The sequence below is a fragment of the Rissa tridactyla genome, chromosome 4 (assembly GCF_028500815.1).
Source record: "Rissa tridactyla isolate bRisTri1 chromosome 4, bRisTri1.patW.cur.20221130, whole genome shotgun sequence".
NCBI classification, from domain to species: domain Eukaryota; kingdom Metazoa; phylum Chordata; class Aves; order Charadriiformes; family Laridae; genus Rissa; species Rissa tridactyla.
The window spans coordinates 33014819-33035751 of NC_071469.1; the positions used below are offsets into that span (position 1 = coordinate 33014819).

General features: G+C 35.5%; 1 protein-coding gene across 5 annotated transcripts in view; it reads right to left on the reverse strand.

Annotated features, from left to right (window-relative positions):
- Positions 1 to 20933, reverse strand: part of AKAP6 (A-kinase anchoring protein 6) — a 292117-nt gene that overhangs the window by 136844 nt on the left and 134340 nt on the right. For 4 of the 5 annotated variants that reach the window (XM_054199824.1, XM_054199826.1, XM_054199822.1 and 1 more), the window contains 2 exons: positions 10406 to 10502; positions 8970 to 9136 (listed from right to left, as the gene is read on the reverse strand). In XM_054199824.1, the coding sequence (XP_054055799.1) occupies positions 8970 to 9136; positions 10406 to 10502 (264 nt within the window). The remainder of the gene's footprint in view (positions 1 to 8969; positions 9137 to 10405; positions 10503 to 20933) is intronic. The other variant, XM_054199825.1, reaches the window with a different exon arrangement.

Here is a 20933-nt window from a genome sequence, read left to right on the forward strand (position 1 = left end):
ACCAGGCAGCGAACCCTGTGAGAAGAGACTCTCCCCACACGCTCTTCTATTTTGTTTCACTTGTGAGCCTGGTGAAATCCTGAACTACTTTGAAGAGCAACAGATGGCATGCAGGGTGAGGGAGCAGGAGTAAGAAACAAGGAAGGAAAGTTAACTGAAAAGATCTGAATTTCAAATAAATTGCTTTGTTATTGACCATTTTGTTATAAAGCCAATCACAAACTTGTTCCACCAAGACATTTTCAGTCAGCTAGGATTCCTTCTTTTCACTTGTTTATTTATGAATTTATTTTAGTGTGTTCCATCAACTCCTGAATTCAAAATCAAAAAAATAAATAAAGAAAAAAAGCTCTGTTTCTCCTGTGGCGTAAAAACTTGGCCTTGAATGGGCCCACAGGACTCAACCCACACAGAAAAGGAGACAAGTAGTATCTCTAACAGGCTATCCTGGAAATTTCTGCTTTAGAGTGGGAGATCTCCAGTTTTCAGTAAAATGAATTTGTGTATTTGTGTGTGCATGTCACTAAAAACTTACTAAATGTGGATTTCTCTGGAAATCTGAGAAGCATGTGAAATAACAGGCAGACATGAATAAGAGAAGAAGCCTTCCACCGATACTCACTGCTGAAAATACATTCAAAAATAACAGAACAAAAATGCATCAATACAATTGTATACAGAAAGCAGAATGAACAGATACTGGCAAATCAGAAAATCAAGGCCTTTGAGTGGTTAATATTTAGTTTAAGTCACTTAAGATAAACGCGTTCATATGAATACATGCACAAATATACTCATGTTTTTATATTTCAAATACAGGCTAAACCCAACTGGGATTTTTGTCTAAATAAAGCTTGTCAGAGTTGGTCCAGTTATGCATGTGAAGTTACAATAGCCTAACACACTTCCGGAGTTTCAGATAATAGTGTTCAAAGATTCAAATAGCATTATGACAAAATTTGCCCCTTGGGCGTATGTCAGTTTAAATATCTGTTCTCATCAAGTTCTCAGTCTGCACTTGTTCTCAGTGGAGTGATTTAGATTTAAAACATCTTTCAAACTGAACTTGATCTATGTTTTAATAGAAAGTAGCCTTCCTTATTCTTAAAGTCAAAAATCATAATTTCTTTGCTGTTTAAGCATAACTGTTTCTATTAACAGTGATGGCTGCTAAAGAGCCTACAGTTGCCAAAAGTAATCAATATACACTATCTAGAATCACCAAGGTGTAAAAATTATAGAATCATACCACAAATACTACAGATACCTTGAAGTCCTTGTTCACATCTTCAATTAGAATATGACTTTTGCTATTTTTGCAGTAAATATTAGAACATGTTGCTTTAAAAACATGCCTATGTTTTATAACAGGATTGAATATTGTGCTTAATAGTAGATGCAGTTTAGCTGCAAAAATATGACTTTTAAAGCTGGCTCTCTACATTTTATCCTTGGTAGTAGTAAGCTTAATCAACCAGAGCTAAGGTTACTTCTAGATTCAATGGAAAACATGAAGAGCTCTGCTACCATTTTAGAAATGTGGCTTGTTAAAGATTATTAAAATACCATGAAAACAACACTGTCATACAGAATTTGCAGCAAATATGCAAGGAGGTTGAAGGATATATGACAAAACAATCTTTGTGAGCTAAAGCCGGACCCAGGTTTGCTTAACTAAGACTTCAGGGACACAATTTCATGAAAAATTAGCAAAATATTTAGTTAACTTGTGATATAGAGAAGTTTTAACAGGGCTCATGTAACATGAAAGAAGTTGTTTAGGATAGAGCTTATATTCATTTGTCTTCTCTTATTGCAGTCCAAACACTGGCTGCTTAGCTTCATTCCTTTCTCTGTGAAGGGAGGCTTTGAATTAAATACAAAATTGTTCCTCCTGAGCACTAAAAGGCGCACAATTAACAACTCAGGAGAAACAGCTTCCAGTGAATAGCAGTGAATCTACCATGTGGAAGGTACATCCAACAGTCCTAAATCTTTTTTTGGGCACCTCTGATGTTTTTGCTTTCAATCATTCAGAAAAAATATCTACAACTATTTAAGCAAAAGAAACATTTTCAAAATACAGGTCTCATAGATAGGTAACATTTAATTTCTTCTGTCAAACGGGGAATGACTACCAAAAGCGATGGTAAAGTGTTAGTTATCCATTTACAAGCACAACTGCAGAATCCTGCACCTTAGCCATTTAAAAATGTAGTTATTATCACAACATAATACTCCCAAAACAATGGCTTAGATTCATCCCAGGTGGCCTCAGTAACGCAGGCTGTGGGTTTTCAGCCAGTGGGGAAGAACCATGCAGCCTCTTTCCCCGTGAACCAGCCACAGCTGAAATTAAAATTTTACGAGCTTGGAAACCTAAAATCTTTCACCCCAAAATTACTTGCTCAGTTAAAGCATTTCTACCAAGAAAGAACTTGTTCAGCTACATATTGCCTTTACTCTAGGATAGATAAAACATACAAGACAGAAGGATCTTAGCAGTTTTATTAAGAGAAGGTATTCTGTGAATATTATTCTGTATGTAAGTGATTACATTCACTTAGAAACTTAAAGGAAACATTTTGTACATAGGAGATTACATGGCTACATTGGCTTTGCATGGGATTTTGCTTATCAGAAGAAAAATTTGCTTCAAAGTGTGATAAAAAGAGGCACTTTCTTGGCAAGGCACAGATTTTGTCAATAAAACACCCTGTACAAGAAAGGTACTAAAAGGTACTACAATTCTATGTTTTCTGTCTGTCTATACTAAAATTCTCACGTAAAATTTTCCAACTAATTCTCAGAGTCTGGTACGGTATTTTCAACAAAACTTTTCTGCCCAGTTGTCATGATCACATCTTTGATACCCTTCAGTAGGTCCCATTTAGCTATATTTCCTGTTTCTACAATTAAGGCTTACTATGTCAGTCCCATTCAGTTTTCCATATTCAGGCTGTCCTTTTACCGATGCCAGCTTCTGCTACTACACTTATTCTAAAACACCTTTCTGTTTTCTTTTATTCATCCACTCTAGAATGGTGTGTAAAATTATGGTTTCACCTCTCAAATCCTTCCTGAAGGTACGTTTTGTTACAATGATGGCTAGGTCTGTGCACATTCTAGGTGATGTCTGTGAGATTAAAAATACCTAACTTAGAAAGCAAGGTATTAAAAACTAGCAAACTGAGGAAGTGTCTAGCTGCGCTAAAAGACACAAATATTCATTCTTGCTTCTTTCTTAGGTTCTTTTCATTGTTACATCAACATAGCTTGTTTTGATTAGCTTGGAAATTCTTAACGGATGTTTTCAAGCCTATATTTGGATAACAACTAATATAAAAAGAACTCAGTTGTGTTTCACATGCCCCAGTAAAAACACTAAAAGACAGACTTATTCCTCGCAAAACCAAAATTTTGTCTATTGATTTACAGAAGGATTTGTAAATGCCACTACCCTTTCTATCCATTTGACCAACTCATCCATGGTTCAAACCCCCACTGTAGAAGCTGACAGTTCAAGAATATTGTAATGTCACATATTAAAATACCTAAAGCCAAGCAAAATAACAACTGTAGATGCATTTTTTCCTAGTAGGGCAGAATTAACGGCATCATTTGTACTTAAGAGTGAGATCACAGTATCTTTAGTCTAGACTTCCAAAATTCCAAAAGATTCAGAACTGAAATGTTACATGAATGATTTTAAACTGTTCAGCTGTTAGGCTCAATAATACTATTTATGTACAGACAGCATTTTAAATATTCAACAATTTAAGACTGTGCCTCAACAGCAACATATCAGAACCTTGTGTTCTAATTACAGGAAATCACTTTCCTTGTTACCATCTTTTGAAATAGTGAATGGTGAGCTACTGACTTGCTGTAATACTTTTTGGCACAGAAATACTTTGTAAGGTATTATAAGGTATTTTATTTACCAGTGAAAAGTAGTAACTGTGCCCAAGACTATAGAGTTGTTCTGAACAGAAGAGACTAACACATTCAGCTGAAACTGCAAAGAATTAAGGCGGCAGATGGTAATTACTGATACTGGAAGTAAGCCTGGATAAAGGTGGTTGGAACTTCAGTTTAATGTCTGATCTATAAGGTGTTGTATTCACGGCATAAAACTCTCTTGTGTCTAGATGGGAATGTGGCTTATTATGGCCACATTAGAGAAAAAAATTACTTCTGCTAAAGCACAAATACCAACTTTCCGTGTACGTTTCTTTTCCACAAAAAGACTTGATTAAGCCATGAGATAACCGTAGACTAGGATAGCATGTGTATCACCGTATGAAATTCCCTTTCCATATGTCTGTACAATGTGAGAGATGGAAGTCTGATTTCCATTTCATTATCTTTCAAATTGTTACTAATGAAGTGATGGCTATTTACTTGACATTTTATTCCACAATATTATGGACACAAGACACAGGATTGAATGCATGTGTCTGATCCTGAGTTTGTGAATGTGGAAGGCAGAGAGACTGTAAGTTAAATAAATAAATTGAGTTTGAGGTGTGCAGTCCCCTATGACTTAAGAAACTCCAGCAACCCAAGTAAAATGATCCTTCTAGCACATGCTATTCCTTCCCTTTCACTAGAAGCAACTAACTCAAGGAGAAGAGAATGAAACCCAGTTACACGTGCCATTTCACAACTTCAAAGCACTGACCACTACAATAATATATACAATATTCCATATTTTATGGACAATACGGACAATATACTGGAGATTAGAAACCCAGTTTTCAAAGTGGTTATGTAAATAAAAACACTAGATTCTGAAATCATGTTCTCTTTTATCTGTTGACAATATTTAAGACTGTCCCAATAATAGACTTTCCCTGTTTTTTAATAATGGAAGACATTGGAAAAAATACTGGTGTGTAGGCTTTAATATTACAGTACATGCATCATACCTATGTCTGCAGATTAGAAATCCAGAGCTGATAAAAGACACTGAGAAAAAGAAAAATATCTACTCACAAATACGATATTTCTCTGCACTGATCACAAAGATGCCAAAACACTTCATTTGTACATTCCTTTTGTATCAAAGTATTAATCTAAATGTCGTACTCAAAGCAGCATGATTGGATGGCCAGGACAAGTTACAAGTCTGAAGTAATAAAGAAAGGATTGTTACCATTCTCTAACCTTTGCTCTGTCTTGTCGTCCATTTCACAAATTCATCCTCATATTAAAACACTGAGAAGGATGTAATTGTTCTGGACTGCCATGTTTAGTCCACCCACTGTGTCTGAGACCAGTGTCACTATAAAACTGTCATCTGTCAAGGAGCTTTCCCAGAATCACAAACTGTGGTAGATATTAAGAAGCATCACCAAGTTTTCATTTTTTTCATGAAAATCACTTTTCTGTGTACTGAAGACTGTTTGTTTAGAGTGGTTGTAAAAACTGTAAAATTATGCGCAACTGAGTGGGAGATGATCCTGGAAGTGTGGGATGCTTAATTACATATCAAGATGAAATTACATCGGTTTTCTTTTTTGCTTTATACAAAGGTTTGTTTAACCACTTCAAACTCTGTTATCCTGAGCCATCTATTATTTCTGTGATTTTAGGTTTACTTTATTAAACATATTTTTACCTCTTCTTCTAATATTCTTCAAATCCTTACTGCTTCTATCATTAACCCACTGACAGACAAGTCCATTACAGAGCTAAGACAATCTTCCCAAGAGTGCTTTTTCACTTGAGACAACTAAGTCAGATTTCAATGTTCTGAGCAGTAGGCCCAATGCCTTACCAGTTTCATGCTTATTTCTCAAGCTGGAATGGAAAAGTTGAAATGTTTTTCAGTAATATAGCAAGGACATGTCCAGAAGTACAGACTACATTCATATTTTCTAGACTACACAATTATTTAACCTGCTAGCCTTTATGTTCTGATGTTATGCTCTGAACTTTTACACAAAAAACCAAAACTTAATTCAAACATTTACTTGCAGAACAAAAACATCTAGATCCAAAAATTATAGTCATGAACTAACTGTCCAAAGTTAAAGTAGCTGGGAGTAGGACTTAAAACTGACCCTAAGAATACTATTCCATACAATTTTGAATGAAGGAGAATGTCTACTATGGGCAAATGCTATTAACATTTGTATACTTTGCAAGGACGTTAGTTACATGATTAACTTAGAAGCTCTTCAGAAAGCAATGAACTTTCCCACCAACCTATGAGTTAAATAGATCAGGGTAATATTCAGACAGCCACTAGATAAGAAAGTACATAATGTTATTTTTCAATACGACTCTACTGTTTATTGAAAGCAATATTGTTCCATTTGACCTTTCCTGATGGAGAAATAGTCGTCGAATTATAAAGAGATCAGTTACAAAACAAGTGGTCTCGGACATCTCCAGAAGGTGAAAAAAGACAAGGTACACACATATATGCAGGCATTCCTCCTATTTTCCATATATTTTAGAATATTATTTACTGTTTCCAAAAGGAAAAAACCCCAACTGTTAGCAAAGTGTCTTAAGATTATGAAAGAAAGTCAGATTGTATTGTATGTCATGTTTACTACTTATAATGTTAGACCAGTACTTGTTGGAATATATCATGCCAATTCTGAGATTTCTTTTTAAAGGTTCTCAATAGGGTAAAAAGGCAAAACTTTATATCCCCCAATTAAAGCTGAATAGTCATCATTTGTTTATTTATAAAAATGACAGAATAATAGTTACTAAAGAAGAGATCTCATTGTTTTTTCTACAATTGTACAGAGAATGCAATACATTAGAAGAGCTTAGGCATCAGAAATATTTAAAATCCCTTGAGTCTTCTATAGGAATCACTATAAACCACTCTGAAACTTATATACAATAAATGAAAAATTTCATAAGCAAAACCTGAATTCTTGAATACAAATGTTGACAATGTGTTTCTAGGGTGCAGAATGTCCCTCTCTCCCTTCCACTCTCCATTGCTTGCATAAAAGATGCCATAGTGCTATGAAAAAATGTTTAAAAAGTCCTAAGGGAAAAGTTTCCTAGGGTCTTTGAAATTCCTCCTTTTCCTATTTCTTTACAGATTTCTAACACCAACACTGTTCCTGTAGTTTCTAAAACAAGGCAAAAAGAAAAATACCCTCTAGATATAATCTTCATATTTCCTATTATACTTCTCAGGTTTCTTTTTGCTTTTGAAATAAATGCAAACTGAAATCTACAGTTATATTACCAACTGTATTTTAATTTTAGTTAATCTTTCAGCATGAAGAAGTAGATGGTGTTTGAATGCCCGTACTTACAAGAATCATATAGGGATGTGATTTAATGAATGAAATAACTTGAAAATACTTCATGTTTGATCATATTTTGTCTATTCATGTTTTTATTTAACTGTAGGCACAAAAAAAAGGATTGCTTCAGGTTCCTATCTCTATGATAAAAAGCACAGGGCAAGGAGCTACCACCTATCTATATGAAAAATTTACTGCAACCTAAACCATCCCTCCATTCCTCCCTTTTCAAGCAAATATTTGAATATAATTATTCCAAGACAGGGATTCCATTTTCATAGCAAAATCAAGCTGGATTTTAGAACACTTTATGTGATAACTTTGATTAAGATTTTTGGCCATGAATGAGCCAATCTGTTCAGAGACATGGGATCATTTTATTGCTGCGGTAGGAACATTGAGCTAGTCTGTTTACTTTAACAGGCCTAACTATGAAATCAAGTGTTGCTGCACCGTCTGCTTCCTAAAGTAAGAGCTGTGTGGCACAGGAGCATTTTCCACCATGCAAGTGATGAGGGATATCAGTTCAAATTGTGTCCCCTGCATATAGGTATTTTCCTGTATTTTTGTTTCAGCGTTATCCTTAGCTCTTCCTCCACCATCTCTAAGATAATTCTTGCTATGTAGAATTATGGTAAGAAAACACCAGAAAATTTAATGTAATCCCAGCCAACACTCACTCTACAAACTACTCACTAGGAAGCACTGAATATCAATGCAAAGAACTGTCTGGCATCAGAATCTGAAAATCTACTCAGCACAACCATCTCTGTTACTTCTAGAAATAAGAAACTTGACATTTTCTATAAATTTCAGCCTGCTGCATGCCAAGATGTTATTGGATTGCTCTGATGCATATTCTCTGCTGAGAAAGCATTGGAGAAATCAACACTTTCCAACGCACCCTCTCCCAACCACCCTTCCTTACTACTGATGGTAACAAAAGGTCACAGACCCTATGCCAGAAGCTCCTACCGTGTGTAGCGTCCCTACACTGCTTGCACCAATTTGAATAAGCATGTTTTGCATTTAAAATGCTCTTAAAAATATTAAGTTTATCAACTAGTAAATACTACAGCCGTCTTTAATAATTAATATCCAAAAAATGTTGATAGATGTCAATACCTTATTCTTAAAGCACCCGTGTTCAACACATGCACGATTATGGAAGACTTACGCTCAGAGCAAAAAGATTTGTAAAACGGCATATGACCTTCTTCCCACTACAATGGCCATCCCCTAATTAAGCAATGCATCTGATAGTCATTAACAGGAATGAGATAATGAATCACTTTCTCTCTTCTTTGTTAATTTGCTGTAACCAAGCGGCTAATGGATGTCAGAGCTGAGTGATTGCACTGATTATAGTGATTTATAGTTGCAACAAAACAATTTAAAACCATTCTGATTATTCATGTTAAAGATGCTTTATGTTTTGTTTACTAAATGTTTTATGTTCCCCCTCATACCCCTCTACACACAATGAGACAGGTCTTCCTGGAAAACTTGAAAGTTCTAAGATTTTCTATTGTTTCAGAGCAAGGCATTTCATTTTGTTTGTAAAAAAAAAAAAGTTTACCCAGTAGAAATGAAAAGCCTTAGGGTGGAAAGACAACTTCAGTGGTGCCTAGTTCAAAAGAAGACGGAAATAAGAGGAAATAAGGCAAACTTCAAGCCACTTACCTTAGGGCTCCCAGTCCCTTCCTCATTCTCTGCAGACACATCAGTAGCCAGTATCTCTGCTTTGATGATATCCAGAGCCCTAAGAATCCAGCTGTGTTGCCGTTTGATTTGCCTCTGTAGTTCCTTCCATTGACTTGCAATCATCTGCAGCATGTCCTTCAGTCCTTCTCCAAAATGAAGGGGAAAAAAGTAAAAGCTGTAAACTCAACTGCATCTTTAAATATTATTCTTTATTGAAAGAATTAGCAGGATATTTAAAAGAATAAATGCAACAAGAATTTTGATGTATTTTCTCAGCAATAAATCCAAGCATTACTGTTGTTCATACTGCAAAACGATGCTATAGGGCCAAAACATTTTTTTAGCCATAATGTTAAATTTTTATTATGTTTCAGCTGAAAATTTCAAGAAAAGGAAAATCCCACATAAACTGTGATTTCTATGCAGTAGGGAACACTATGGTAATCTCACCCTCTAATATCTAGTCTTTATCTCAAAACATTTCGTAATCTTCCAACTACATTTTTCTTACCTCCAACTCCTGTAAATATTTTCCATAGTTTAAATATTACCATTTTCTACGCATATGATGACATGCACTACCCTTCTCTGCCATGGCTTCTATACCTTTTTGGAACTATACAAAGAAGTCGGTAATTTCCTATAGCTTTCACATTACACAGATCTGTCTGATGCTGTGAAACAATAGCGGCACAACATGTAACATGATCAGAAAACAGGAGACCAAAGGATAACTTCAACCTGGATGAAAAGCATGCTAAGTAGGCCAAAATTAAGATGGCATTCCGTAGCAGTATATGCTGATTAAAACGCTATTATCATACAAGTCACGCAAACATCTAAAAATATAGGGGGCGGTGGGGATAGAGAAAGGGAAATCAGTATCTCTCTCCCCCTCCCCTCGATTTAAGGCCTCTGCAGAAAAAGACAAGCCTAACCAAAGGAAAAAAGTATTTTTAATTTTAATCTATTCCTCATAAATATATTAAAATTGATGTAAGAATTAGTTTTAAGTGGCAAAATAAAGCTTTACCAATGCAATTACCCATGCAGAGTATGTAAAAATACATATATATTTGAAATCCTAATTCATTATCTTAATGTTATTTCCATTGCACCTACATCAAAGAATGTGTCAGTGTGAAGTTTTCAGTGATGTGATTTCAATTGAAACTCAGCTGAGCAGCAAGACCAAAATAAAATGAACAGACTATTTGCAGGCAGTATTTCATTTTATAAGTATCACTGCATTGTATGCAGTATATGAAACATTTATAAATCTTGAAGGTCAATCTGATAATGTAAATATTAATAATACATAAGGAAGTGAATATATGCAGTAATTTACAGCAATGCTTCTTCATTCTTTAATAGTCTGGAGACATAAAGACTTGCAATATTTCAGAAGGATTTACCTGATTTGTGAGATACAATAAGCTCAAGAAGTTGACGTCCTTCTTCTACCACTGCTTCTTTTAAAGCACAGTGGCTATCTACATTCAACTTAAAAGTCTGCAAAAAAAGAAAAGAAAAAAGAGAGAAAAAAACCCTCAGTATCAGACATTGGAGAGGCAGTTATCATAAAACACACGTACAAAATTACTTGCCGCTTTTTATCAAGAACCACATCCCCATTTCCCAATAGCCAAACTAATTTGCGATACTAAAAGCTATTGATATTTTGGATCTGGGCTCAGAATGTTTCCATTAGATCAGCAAAGTGCATCTGTGTTGAAACAGCTGACAAATCTAGAAATTCATTAGGTTTTATGAAAAGTCACAACCCCATAAGGCTATATCTGGAGTAACAGTGTTCTATAAAATACACTAAATTTATGCCACCACATATGAACTCTGTTTTTTTCAGATTTCTTTGAAATGTTGGTGATAGCACTATTTATGAAACCATGAAAAAATTACAGCATTGAATATATCGGCCCTATGTGCACTCATACAAATCTATTAATATTGTGTTTCTGAGTTAACTCATATCCGTTTTCAAAGAGCAAATCAGACTGCTTTAGATCTCTGCATTCTTAATTTGCAAAGCAAGTATTTTTCATCTATTTTTGCACTAATATTATTACTAGTTTACAAAGGACCTCTGCCTTAACAGTGATTAAAATATTTTGCTTCTTTTTTAAATGTATTTTATATTTTTATAAATTGCATTAAAATCTAGTCATAGAGAGAAGTGGAAACATGATCTACTCTATGTTATGCCAGTTCATACACCACTGATAATTTGGATAAATTTTTGAATTATTTGCCAGAGCTTCTCACTTAAACTTGTGTGTAAGAAAGAGAAACAAATTACAATAAAGGGGTACTTGCTGTACTTAATCATAAATCATGTGCAGTCCTGAACATACACACGCAACTCTCGTTCTCTTTGAAATGTCTACGGAACGCATGAAAACAATATTTGACCCCTTGGAAGAAAAGAGTTTTGCCTTCTTTTGGAAATGAGTTAACTGGCAGAGATGAAAGGAGACTTTGCAAGCGCGCATTTGTAGCTTCTGATTTTTATAAAACTTATTTATACTTCTCCAAATACTAGTGACCATGTAGTGAAGTAGCAGACACCACAAAATACTCCAAAGCCCTCATTTCTTAGAGCAGCGACCATTTCCTTTCTTTCCTAACTCCTGTAGTCAGGCTGATTGGCGTAGCAGAAAATAATATTGCCAGAACTGTAATAAAATGATGTTCTTTTACTGTATTTGTCATGGTTGAAAAAGGCACGTTGCTCAGACAGACTCTTAACAGTCTTTCAGGCAGCAGTGTACCTGACAGTTAGTGACAGAATGTTTTTGAGAATTCTCCATTCAAATAAAGAGCAATAAACAGGAATTTTGCAACCTTCAGCATTTTGTCTAGCCCAATTTTCCTTGTATGGGCATCTGAATATATTGTTTTGTACCAGCTGTTGAACAACTGGGTCAGCCAGGAGAAGTTAAAAGGGAAAAAGGATGCCTAGTTTATGTCAGCCCCTTTCTTAAATCTAGAGCTTTATGAACCCAAATCTAGAAGTTCTTTTTCCTTCGTAAGAGCGTGTCTGAACAAGCACTGACAATATTTAATTTACTGTTTACTTAAAACAGGCTTGTACTGAATAGTTTGTAATCACGCACTTCACAGGAAATGCACTATGCGTGTGCCTCACACAGCAAAAGAGAACCTAAAGGACCTGAGAGTAGGTTGTGTAATTTCATATAATTGAAGTTGAGTATAGATGCAGCTGGATGTGGCAGTGTCTCGAGATGATGTGGATGTGTTTGATAGGAAAATTGGAAAAGATGAGGTATTCTTCTTCATTAGGAAAAAAAAAGAGACTTGCTGTCCTAGAAAAGATTCATTTAACATAACACACCAGATACTACAATACAGCTTGATTTTCAGGTGCACCTATTAACCAGTAATAATGTTAAACTGAAGAAGCAAAATATGATGAATAAAGATGGGGCCAAACTTTTGGGTTTTGACTAGCAATATTCTCCTTGTGCAAAATTCTTATTTGATGGATAAATTATGTGTGGCACAAATACCGTGAACATACATGAAATTTAGCAGAAATAAACTCTTATCAGCACAGAGGCATTAAAAGGAGGGAACCATTCATACGAGTATAAATACAAACAGAAGCGAAGAAAATTGTCAGTTGATGTAGTGAAGTATAAGTTTTGGCTTTAGAATTATATACGTAACTTTTTATGGGTGGTAATTTCCTAAGAAAAAGGAACACATGGACAAGGAACACTGGAAAGAATAGCCCTCAATCAGTGCATCAGTGCTCGTGGTTCTTTATACCTGCAGGGCTGAAAATGCGGCACACAAAAAAGGCAGACAGAGTTGAAGATGTAACAAACACTACATGTATATACAATGGAGAGATGCAAATTTGCACAGCTAAAGATAAAATCAGACCAAATATTTGGAATGAAGGGGGGCCTTCAAACACAGATGTCCTCTCCCATCATGGATATTTCCCGTTCCCTACTGTTTACTTATGGCATTTGGAAAATTGTAACTCTAACAGCGTGTGACCCAGGTACTCTGCTCCCCTCCTCCTCTGATCTTCCCTGATAATGAGTGGAGCCTTTGCATCTGAAGAGGGGAAAGGAGAAGAGGAGGGAAGTCAATTAATCAAAGCCATTTTTCCAGACACATTTGCAGCTACAGAGCAGTCTAAATATCACACATGAGCACATATACATTATGGAAAATGCATATGCATTGGCCTGACAGCAGCTTTTTAAACAACACATTAATGTCATCCCTAGCACTACAGTGTATATAATGTAGTTTACAAGCTGAAACAACCAAAATTTCCTTATGAAGTTCTCTGTGCTTTTCTGAGTCACCATGCACCTATATATAAATATCAACTGTTCTTATTTAGCAAGAAAGGAAAAGTGAGGCAGGAATCATGCAGTTTTATTAAAGCTACAGACTGAAAGTAAACAGGAATAAAGACTCCAAAAGTGTTACGTGCAAAGCCCCAAGAGTGCTCTCTTCTGTCTACTGCATGGGGCAAAGGAGCCCAGCCTTCACAAAATGAAGCTGTCCCCTGATGTTTAGGAAACTGATTGATCCATCGGTCAACAATATCGCAGAACCTCCATGGGGAAAAAAGCAACACCTCCTGATCTATGCGGGGCTCTGAACATACTGAAAATAAGAGACCACTTTTCCAGCATATAATAATCTCTCCCTCTCAACTTATTTGTCTGTAAAACTGGGGATGAGAAAAATTATTTGAAAAAATATTTATTTGAAGTTCCCCTGAGGATTTATTTTATGGCTGTAGACAGTTAAACTTAGGAAGCTTCTATTGAGTAGGTATCCTACAGTATGTACACAGCGAGCAATCTTTCACCGTTTTGCAGCCCTCTGTTCTGAGCAAATCCTTGTAATTTGGGAAAACACAACCCGGGTCTCGACCTATTCGTATCTGCAGTAAGGGTAGTCAACTACTAAATATTTTTTGTTTCCAGAGGCACCCAGACTTTGTATAAGCATGAATGTTTTTTAAGTCATGTGTCCAACTAATTTTTTCCGGTGTACTTTGTGCCTCTGACACACAAATAAGCAACCAGTTATCATGTGAACCTACAATGTACACATAAATATAGATTAAACGACACAGCAGTCTACACCGATTGCCAGATTAAGATACTGTATTAAAAGAAGTATTTTAATTTTCTCAGTCAATCATACTATAAGCACGTGTGGTGTACTGGGGTACCACTGAGACCTAATTTTCTTGAGGTTCATTTTTGATGTGTTTAAATACCTTTGAGAAAAATATCACTGCTCCTACGGCATTTATTTTTTTAGAGCAATGGTACAGACAATTAACTGACCTATGATTTTAGAATTTGAAACAGAAAGCTTAATTGAAAGTTTCCTAATAGTAATTTGCATTTTTGGAGAAAACCACAATATTACTAAAATATGGACTTCTATATTTAAGTACAGTTGAATGTATATTTTGGCTAAGAATGTAGCACTTTTAATTATAACACTCACTGTGACAGATACAATTCAATTGTGAAATTTAGAGTGATGGGAAGCGTTTCTGGTAGAAAAGAAATGATATTCTTTGACACAGACAATCCTGGAAGCAAAACCAAACTCCCACAAATATTATCAGCAATGTTATATTTTGGATAGGGAGACAGTTTCAACACAGAGTAAAGATCTAAGAAAATGGAGCAACAAATATGTGTCGCTGACTTATTAAATCTATGCTCTCTCTATATATATATTGCCAAGAAGAAAAATAATCTTGAAAACTTGATTTTAAATTTTTTTTTCATTACCACATTTCATTTGTCTTAAAGGCAATATGACTTAAAACAGTTTCTGAAAATTTATTCTTATATTCCTAATACATAGTTACTTTTGCAATTGTATTGGTCCTGGCACAGTTACCTTCCAATAGCTTGCTATGACAAAATACAAAGATATCAAGTACCGAATTCAACTTTTAGTTGTGGAAAGGTAGCTGTCTGGTTTTTGGGGTTTTTTTGTTTTGTTGTTTTTTTGGTTTTTTTTGAGGAGTTCTGACCATACAGAAAGTCTCTGTTTGGTGACTGCCTAGTATTTACGTACTTGAGTTAACAACCTAATAAGTCATGTAATAATCTAGTGGTATTTTCATTAATGTAGTGGTATTTTCATACTCCTGAACATCACCTAACAATGACATTCAGGAAATCAGAAAAATAACTACCATGTAAGCTGCCCTTATATTAAAATGGAAATGGTCATATATTTAGCATTCTAAAGACCTAATACTAAATACATAATTAATTGGTCAATGGTTATATAAAATGGATATTCATATGTAATTTGAACATGGAAAAAGATCCTATCTTCTATGAAATAGTGCATTTCACACATTACATCTACAAATATATCATCAAAGTATTTCACTTTTTAACAATTGGGAAATACCTTATTTAGGATAGCCTCACATTTTTCATCAGGGATATAAAGCCTACTTAGTATTAGAAGTCACTGGGAATTAAATGTTACATGTGAAATGGTTGCAGTCAATATCTTCTTTGTTGTTTTCCATAGAACCTAGGTGCCTATAAAGAATTTTTTATTCGCTTCTTTTCTTTTAAGCTGTACTTCTACCTGAGTAGAACTCAGAGGAACTGAGAACACTCCATCTGTTAAACAGAACTATGGAAATGCTTTATACAGCTCCATGGTCAAGGCTGCTTTTTAACGCACTAGCAGGGATTCTACCTTTGCTTTTTAGAGAGAACATGGTGAATCCTCCTCTGAAGCTGCAGCACCCACTAAGGGTCGTTTTCTTCTCTCCCTGAGACTGAGAATATACCCTACCTATAGCAATGATGGCCAAGGGGCCAATTATCACCAACTGCTAAGAAAATCTCTAATGCCTAATATAATATGACCATCATTTTCCTTACACGAACCACGCATTATTTGCTTCAGTAACCAATGGGAGCTGGTAGATATTATTTAAGACTGAATAGCTAGCGGGAAGAAGATGTAGTCTTCTATCCCCTGCAACAATGAGAAAGCTTTAAAAGACAATAATTTCTCGAGTGTCTCTGGGGGTAATTCCCTCTACTGGCATCTGTAGGCAGATAAAAATGGGCAAAATAACAATATCACTGTCTATGTTGATTCACAGTATCAGATTATAATCTAAAATGCCTTTAAAATTGACATAAAACTGATCTGGGAACCTCACTACTGAACTCCCATAATCATCATCTCATGCTGGCATTGTGCCACCGTAGATGTAGATCAGATGTAAGATGGTTTGACTGCTCAGACAATTTCTTTGTGCAAGTTTATCATTCATTTAAACATAATATTAACTGAACATTCTGAGTTCAAAATGTTTAGTAATGAGATAATTATAGCAACCCCAGCAATGATTTTACCTTCCAATCACCGATAGGCATTCACCACCTTTCACTTGATCTGAAAGAACTTTTTGCCTGGGAGGATCGAGCATATTTATGAAGAGACAAATGGTGGGAGTGTAGCGAAGAGCAAACAAAATATGTTTAAAGGTGAAAATGGTGGAAGATTGTAAGAAATAAACAAGACTGACTAAATGATGATTAAGAGAAAAGGCCATTATTATCTACTTACATTCTATGAATGTGAACACCAAGCAGAAAGAAGACTTATTAGCATAGTACAGTATCGGAGGGTATAGTAGATGGGACTAATGGAATTAAATTAAGAAAGAGAAAATTTAAGATAAATACCAGTGAAATTTCCCCCGGAAGTCAGATCTATTAGATTGTGTAATAATCTCCTAAGGGAAACAGTGAAAGCCTCGATCCCTTGAGACCTTTAAATTTAGACTGTATAAAAATGTAGGAGTAAAGACTGCAATGTAGTGGGCTGAAAGAGCAGTAGCCTAGGTCTTTCACATGCCACAGAATTTGTGATGGGACAACAAAACTAAATGCAAAGGGGCAGGCTCTACCCCAGTAGTCCTACAGCAATTCATGCTTCTGTAAAACCACCTTACCCCTTTCTTCTCTGTCACAGCTTCTGCCATACAAGTATTAGGCACAATGTTTTTGTCCCTTTGCTACCTCTTAAACACGAATAGCACAGTCTTCCTCACAGTAAGTACTTTAGGTTCCCCAATTTCTGTTTCTCATTCCTCATTGTACTTGTCATCTCTTAGGAAATTTAGCCAAGTTTTGAACGCATAATTTTAGATGTGGACATAAAGGATAGTTAACCCAACTCTCCAGGAAGCCTGTTTTGCAGATTTAGTTTAGAAGGCATAGAGGCTATTTTTGCAGATATTTCGTTTTTCGAACTCACGTAAATTCTTCTGCTGACAATTTCTTTTTTGTGTTTCACTACACAAATTTCTCTTTGCTTTTGCCTGTCTAAACATTTTACATTGTTTAAAGAAAAGTTAATGTGAGGCTTCCTAAAATGAATCTGTTTGTTCATTACCAAGAGACAACAAGGGATGGAAGAAGACAGGAAGGAAAACACATGGGCAAAATGGCTATACAGTGAAACCATTGCTAAGTCACCATAAGCATGGTGAACTGCACATCCAGTCCACCTTTTATAACTGTCCTTGATCATTTCTTGTCTTTGTGAGATACTCAGGAAATCATCTGCAAAAGTCACAGTCTTCTGACTCCTTTTTCTATCAAGAGGACATTTGTCTGGCTGATCTTACACATTTCTAGGTACACTACTTCTACCTGGAGACCCACCATACCCGAAGGCCATTTCATCAAGATATACCTAAGTTGTATTGTTCTACCACATGCAGAAAAAAGCCAACCAAGAGAAAAGAGCTTTCCAACCCAAAAGTAAATTCATGAGGCATAGCAGCCTTGGCAAATAAGGAGTTACTAAGGGAGAGAAAACATATACATATATATTATTTAAATATAAATTTACTAACTTACAGACAAAAAAGCACTGGCACTAAATAATACTATGTAGCTTTAGAACAATCCTTGAAGGATTTTAGTTCTGTTAAAACTTCAGAAGAATATGAAGGAGATGTAATCTGCTTTTTATATATATACAGATATAAGGTTTTGTGCAATTTAAAGGTGAACTAAAATGCCTTCTTAGCAGAATATATCTAATAAACTGAGATCCCAAATTATTAACCCAATTCATCTGTAGAACTAAGAAATTTAAAAAAAAAAAAAAATCATAGGTGATGCAAAGAAATACATTGACCAATCAAGAATTCAATTCATGCCCTGAATTTGCTATGTTTCTACTGAAAGCTTTGGCATTGCAAACACCAAAACACAGACAGCAACTGCATGACTTCTAGTGCTTAAAGTGTGAATGATATTATGCCTCTGAGAGACATAGCACAGAACCCATGGGAGTGGACCATAGCTCTTGGCAGGTAAGTAAAAGCAAGTATAGTTTAAATGTTGCTGAAAGTGTGCTTCTCTGTCCTTTGAGATCCTGGCTTTATATTCTTTTAATGATTTCCAATCTCAGAATTTTTTAAAAATAAATTTAATTTTACTTTCAAAAACAAATTACAGACTACATCTATATTGATCATAGAAGCATACTAAAATTTCAGGCAATAATATACATTTTAACAGACATAAAACTGACAATTGAGTTCCCACATAAGCATTATACAATTTATTAATAAAATAAACATTACTTTCAAATAAAATTTTCAAAGGTGTTTCAACGGTTGTTACAATGATAAATTAGTATAAAGAGCATGACCAAGCTGTCATTCAAAGCATGATTATTCTGCAATTGCTATAAAGCTTCTAAGTCCAAACTTATGTGAAATACTTTTTCACTGAAATTTCCTGATCAAGTTAGTTTAAAACATTTTACAATGGCAGTTTGATTTCATTATATTATTACAGGCACTGAATCCCCCACACACAATTTCTTCTGCAGGCCAGGCACACAATGGACCCAGTGGAACCCCTAATTTCCACCACTCAAACTTACAGTATCTGTGTTTTGGGACACATCAGCACCCAAGAGTTTTACAATTCTGGGTGGTGAGACTTGAGAGGGGATGAATATGTGTAACACTGACAAATCAAGTTGCCCTGCCTTGTTCAGCTTCACCCACAAGCGCAAATGAATTTAAACATTTCCCAAAGTCTGAACAATCTGGCTCTTAACGTGCTCCATGACAGCGTTTGGCCTTGTTTCCTAAGAAAACTACATCAGGTATTTACTACACACTCAGAAATATACCACCCTCTACATTCTTGCATGTAAAAAAACCCTGTGTTTTAAGGATCTCATTGCTCCCTCCTCCAAAGCAATGAACATTAGCTTAAAAGCATCCCGGATATCAGTGCAAATAAAATTCTAATTTTTTTAAACATCAGACTTTGTGAATTAAAAAAAACCCAACACAATAGAGCAACATAGTTGTTCTTGAGACATAGATCAAACTTGCTCATATACTGTATTTCCATACACTTAGATCAAAATATTTCAAAATCCTCACAAGCGACAGTTTAGATTTTGGACACTACAAGTTTCCCTTCTCCTTCAGTAGAAGAAGAGGAGCTACTTTAGGATGACATCCTAATATGCTTTGCCTCTGGTTTAATGCCTCCTCTGTCCAGAGATAGCTGCAGCTCTCAGAACTATAAAAGCTGGGACAGCCTCCTGCGGAGCTAGTTAACAAGTAATACGTTACAGGCAGGCCCAACGGTGCTAACTTTTATTATGGGTTCCTATCCCCTTCCTATACACACTTACGCAAATTTGGAGTGGTAGTAAAGAGAAAAAAAGGAGTCCTGGAAAGGTCCGTACCAATCAAAAAACAAAGTAAATGCAGTATCACTTTTTTCTTAACAGCTTTACAAAGTACCTACACAAGGTTACGTATCTACAAATTTGGAAGACAGGTTTAGAAAAAAGTAGTACTCTTAACAGTATTCAAGCCATTCAGCCTCTGGGAAAATTATTAATAAATTATTGCTTATGCTACAGGCTTGCACAAAATAAACCTCCTGAGTGGGACTGTGTGGTCATAGCTGGTAGCAACAATAAGGGAGGGCCATAAACGGACAGTGCCTTCCTTCATTAAAAACACACATAGTAATAACAGATCTCCATCATAACAGATCTCCTACTTCTGTGATGCTGCAAAATCCAGCAGTGGCTTTTGGGCCATAAACATGGCCCACTCCTCCTTACAAAGAAAAGATATTTGTCGGCTCTTCTTCAATGCACGACCTTATGGGAAACAATTTTAGATTAAGTGCAGTATTTCTGTATTGGTCAGGACAACAGTACTGTGATTAGCAGGATATATACCTGGATTTTCTCTTATATACCTAATTTTTCTCTCATTTAGTGTTAAAAAAAAGTCACTGACATTCAAAAGAACAGTCCAAAGAGTTTAGAAAGTTCTATTTTTCCCACTGCCAGCAACCATACACTCTTTGGCTCCAGACTATAACACAGGTAGATCCAAATGTATTAAATGACAACAACATTTCCTTTTGACATTCTTGGGCACTTTAACTTAAGAAACAGAAAAACTTATATAGAGGTTATTGGGTTTGCAAATTTTAAAAGCTGAATAATAGTCACAACTGACAATACACATGCACTCCCTTTCTTTAAGGTTGATGTGTTACTTCCTATTAAGTCCTTTATGTGCCTGCGTTATTTGAAATCTTCTGGGTTTAGTCGGTATCTCTAACTAGTATGTCCTGCAGACTGCTTCCCATATAAAAGGACATACATTCAGGAACCCATGCATACCCAAAATACCTTTCAAGATAACATCATAAAATTCAGAAATTCAAACTATCCATCGGCTAAACAGATTCAAAGCACAGTCCTTAGAGAAGCAAGACATTAGTCCACTCATGGTGCTCAGACTCTTTTGCACCATCATCCTGCAGATACTATTGTTTATTTTGAGGAAAAAAT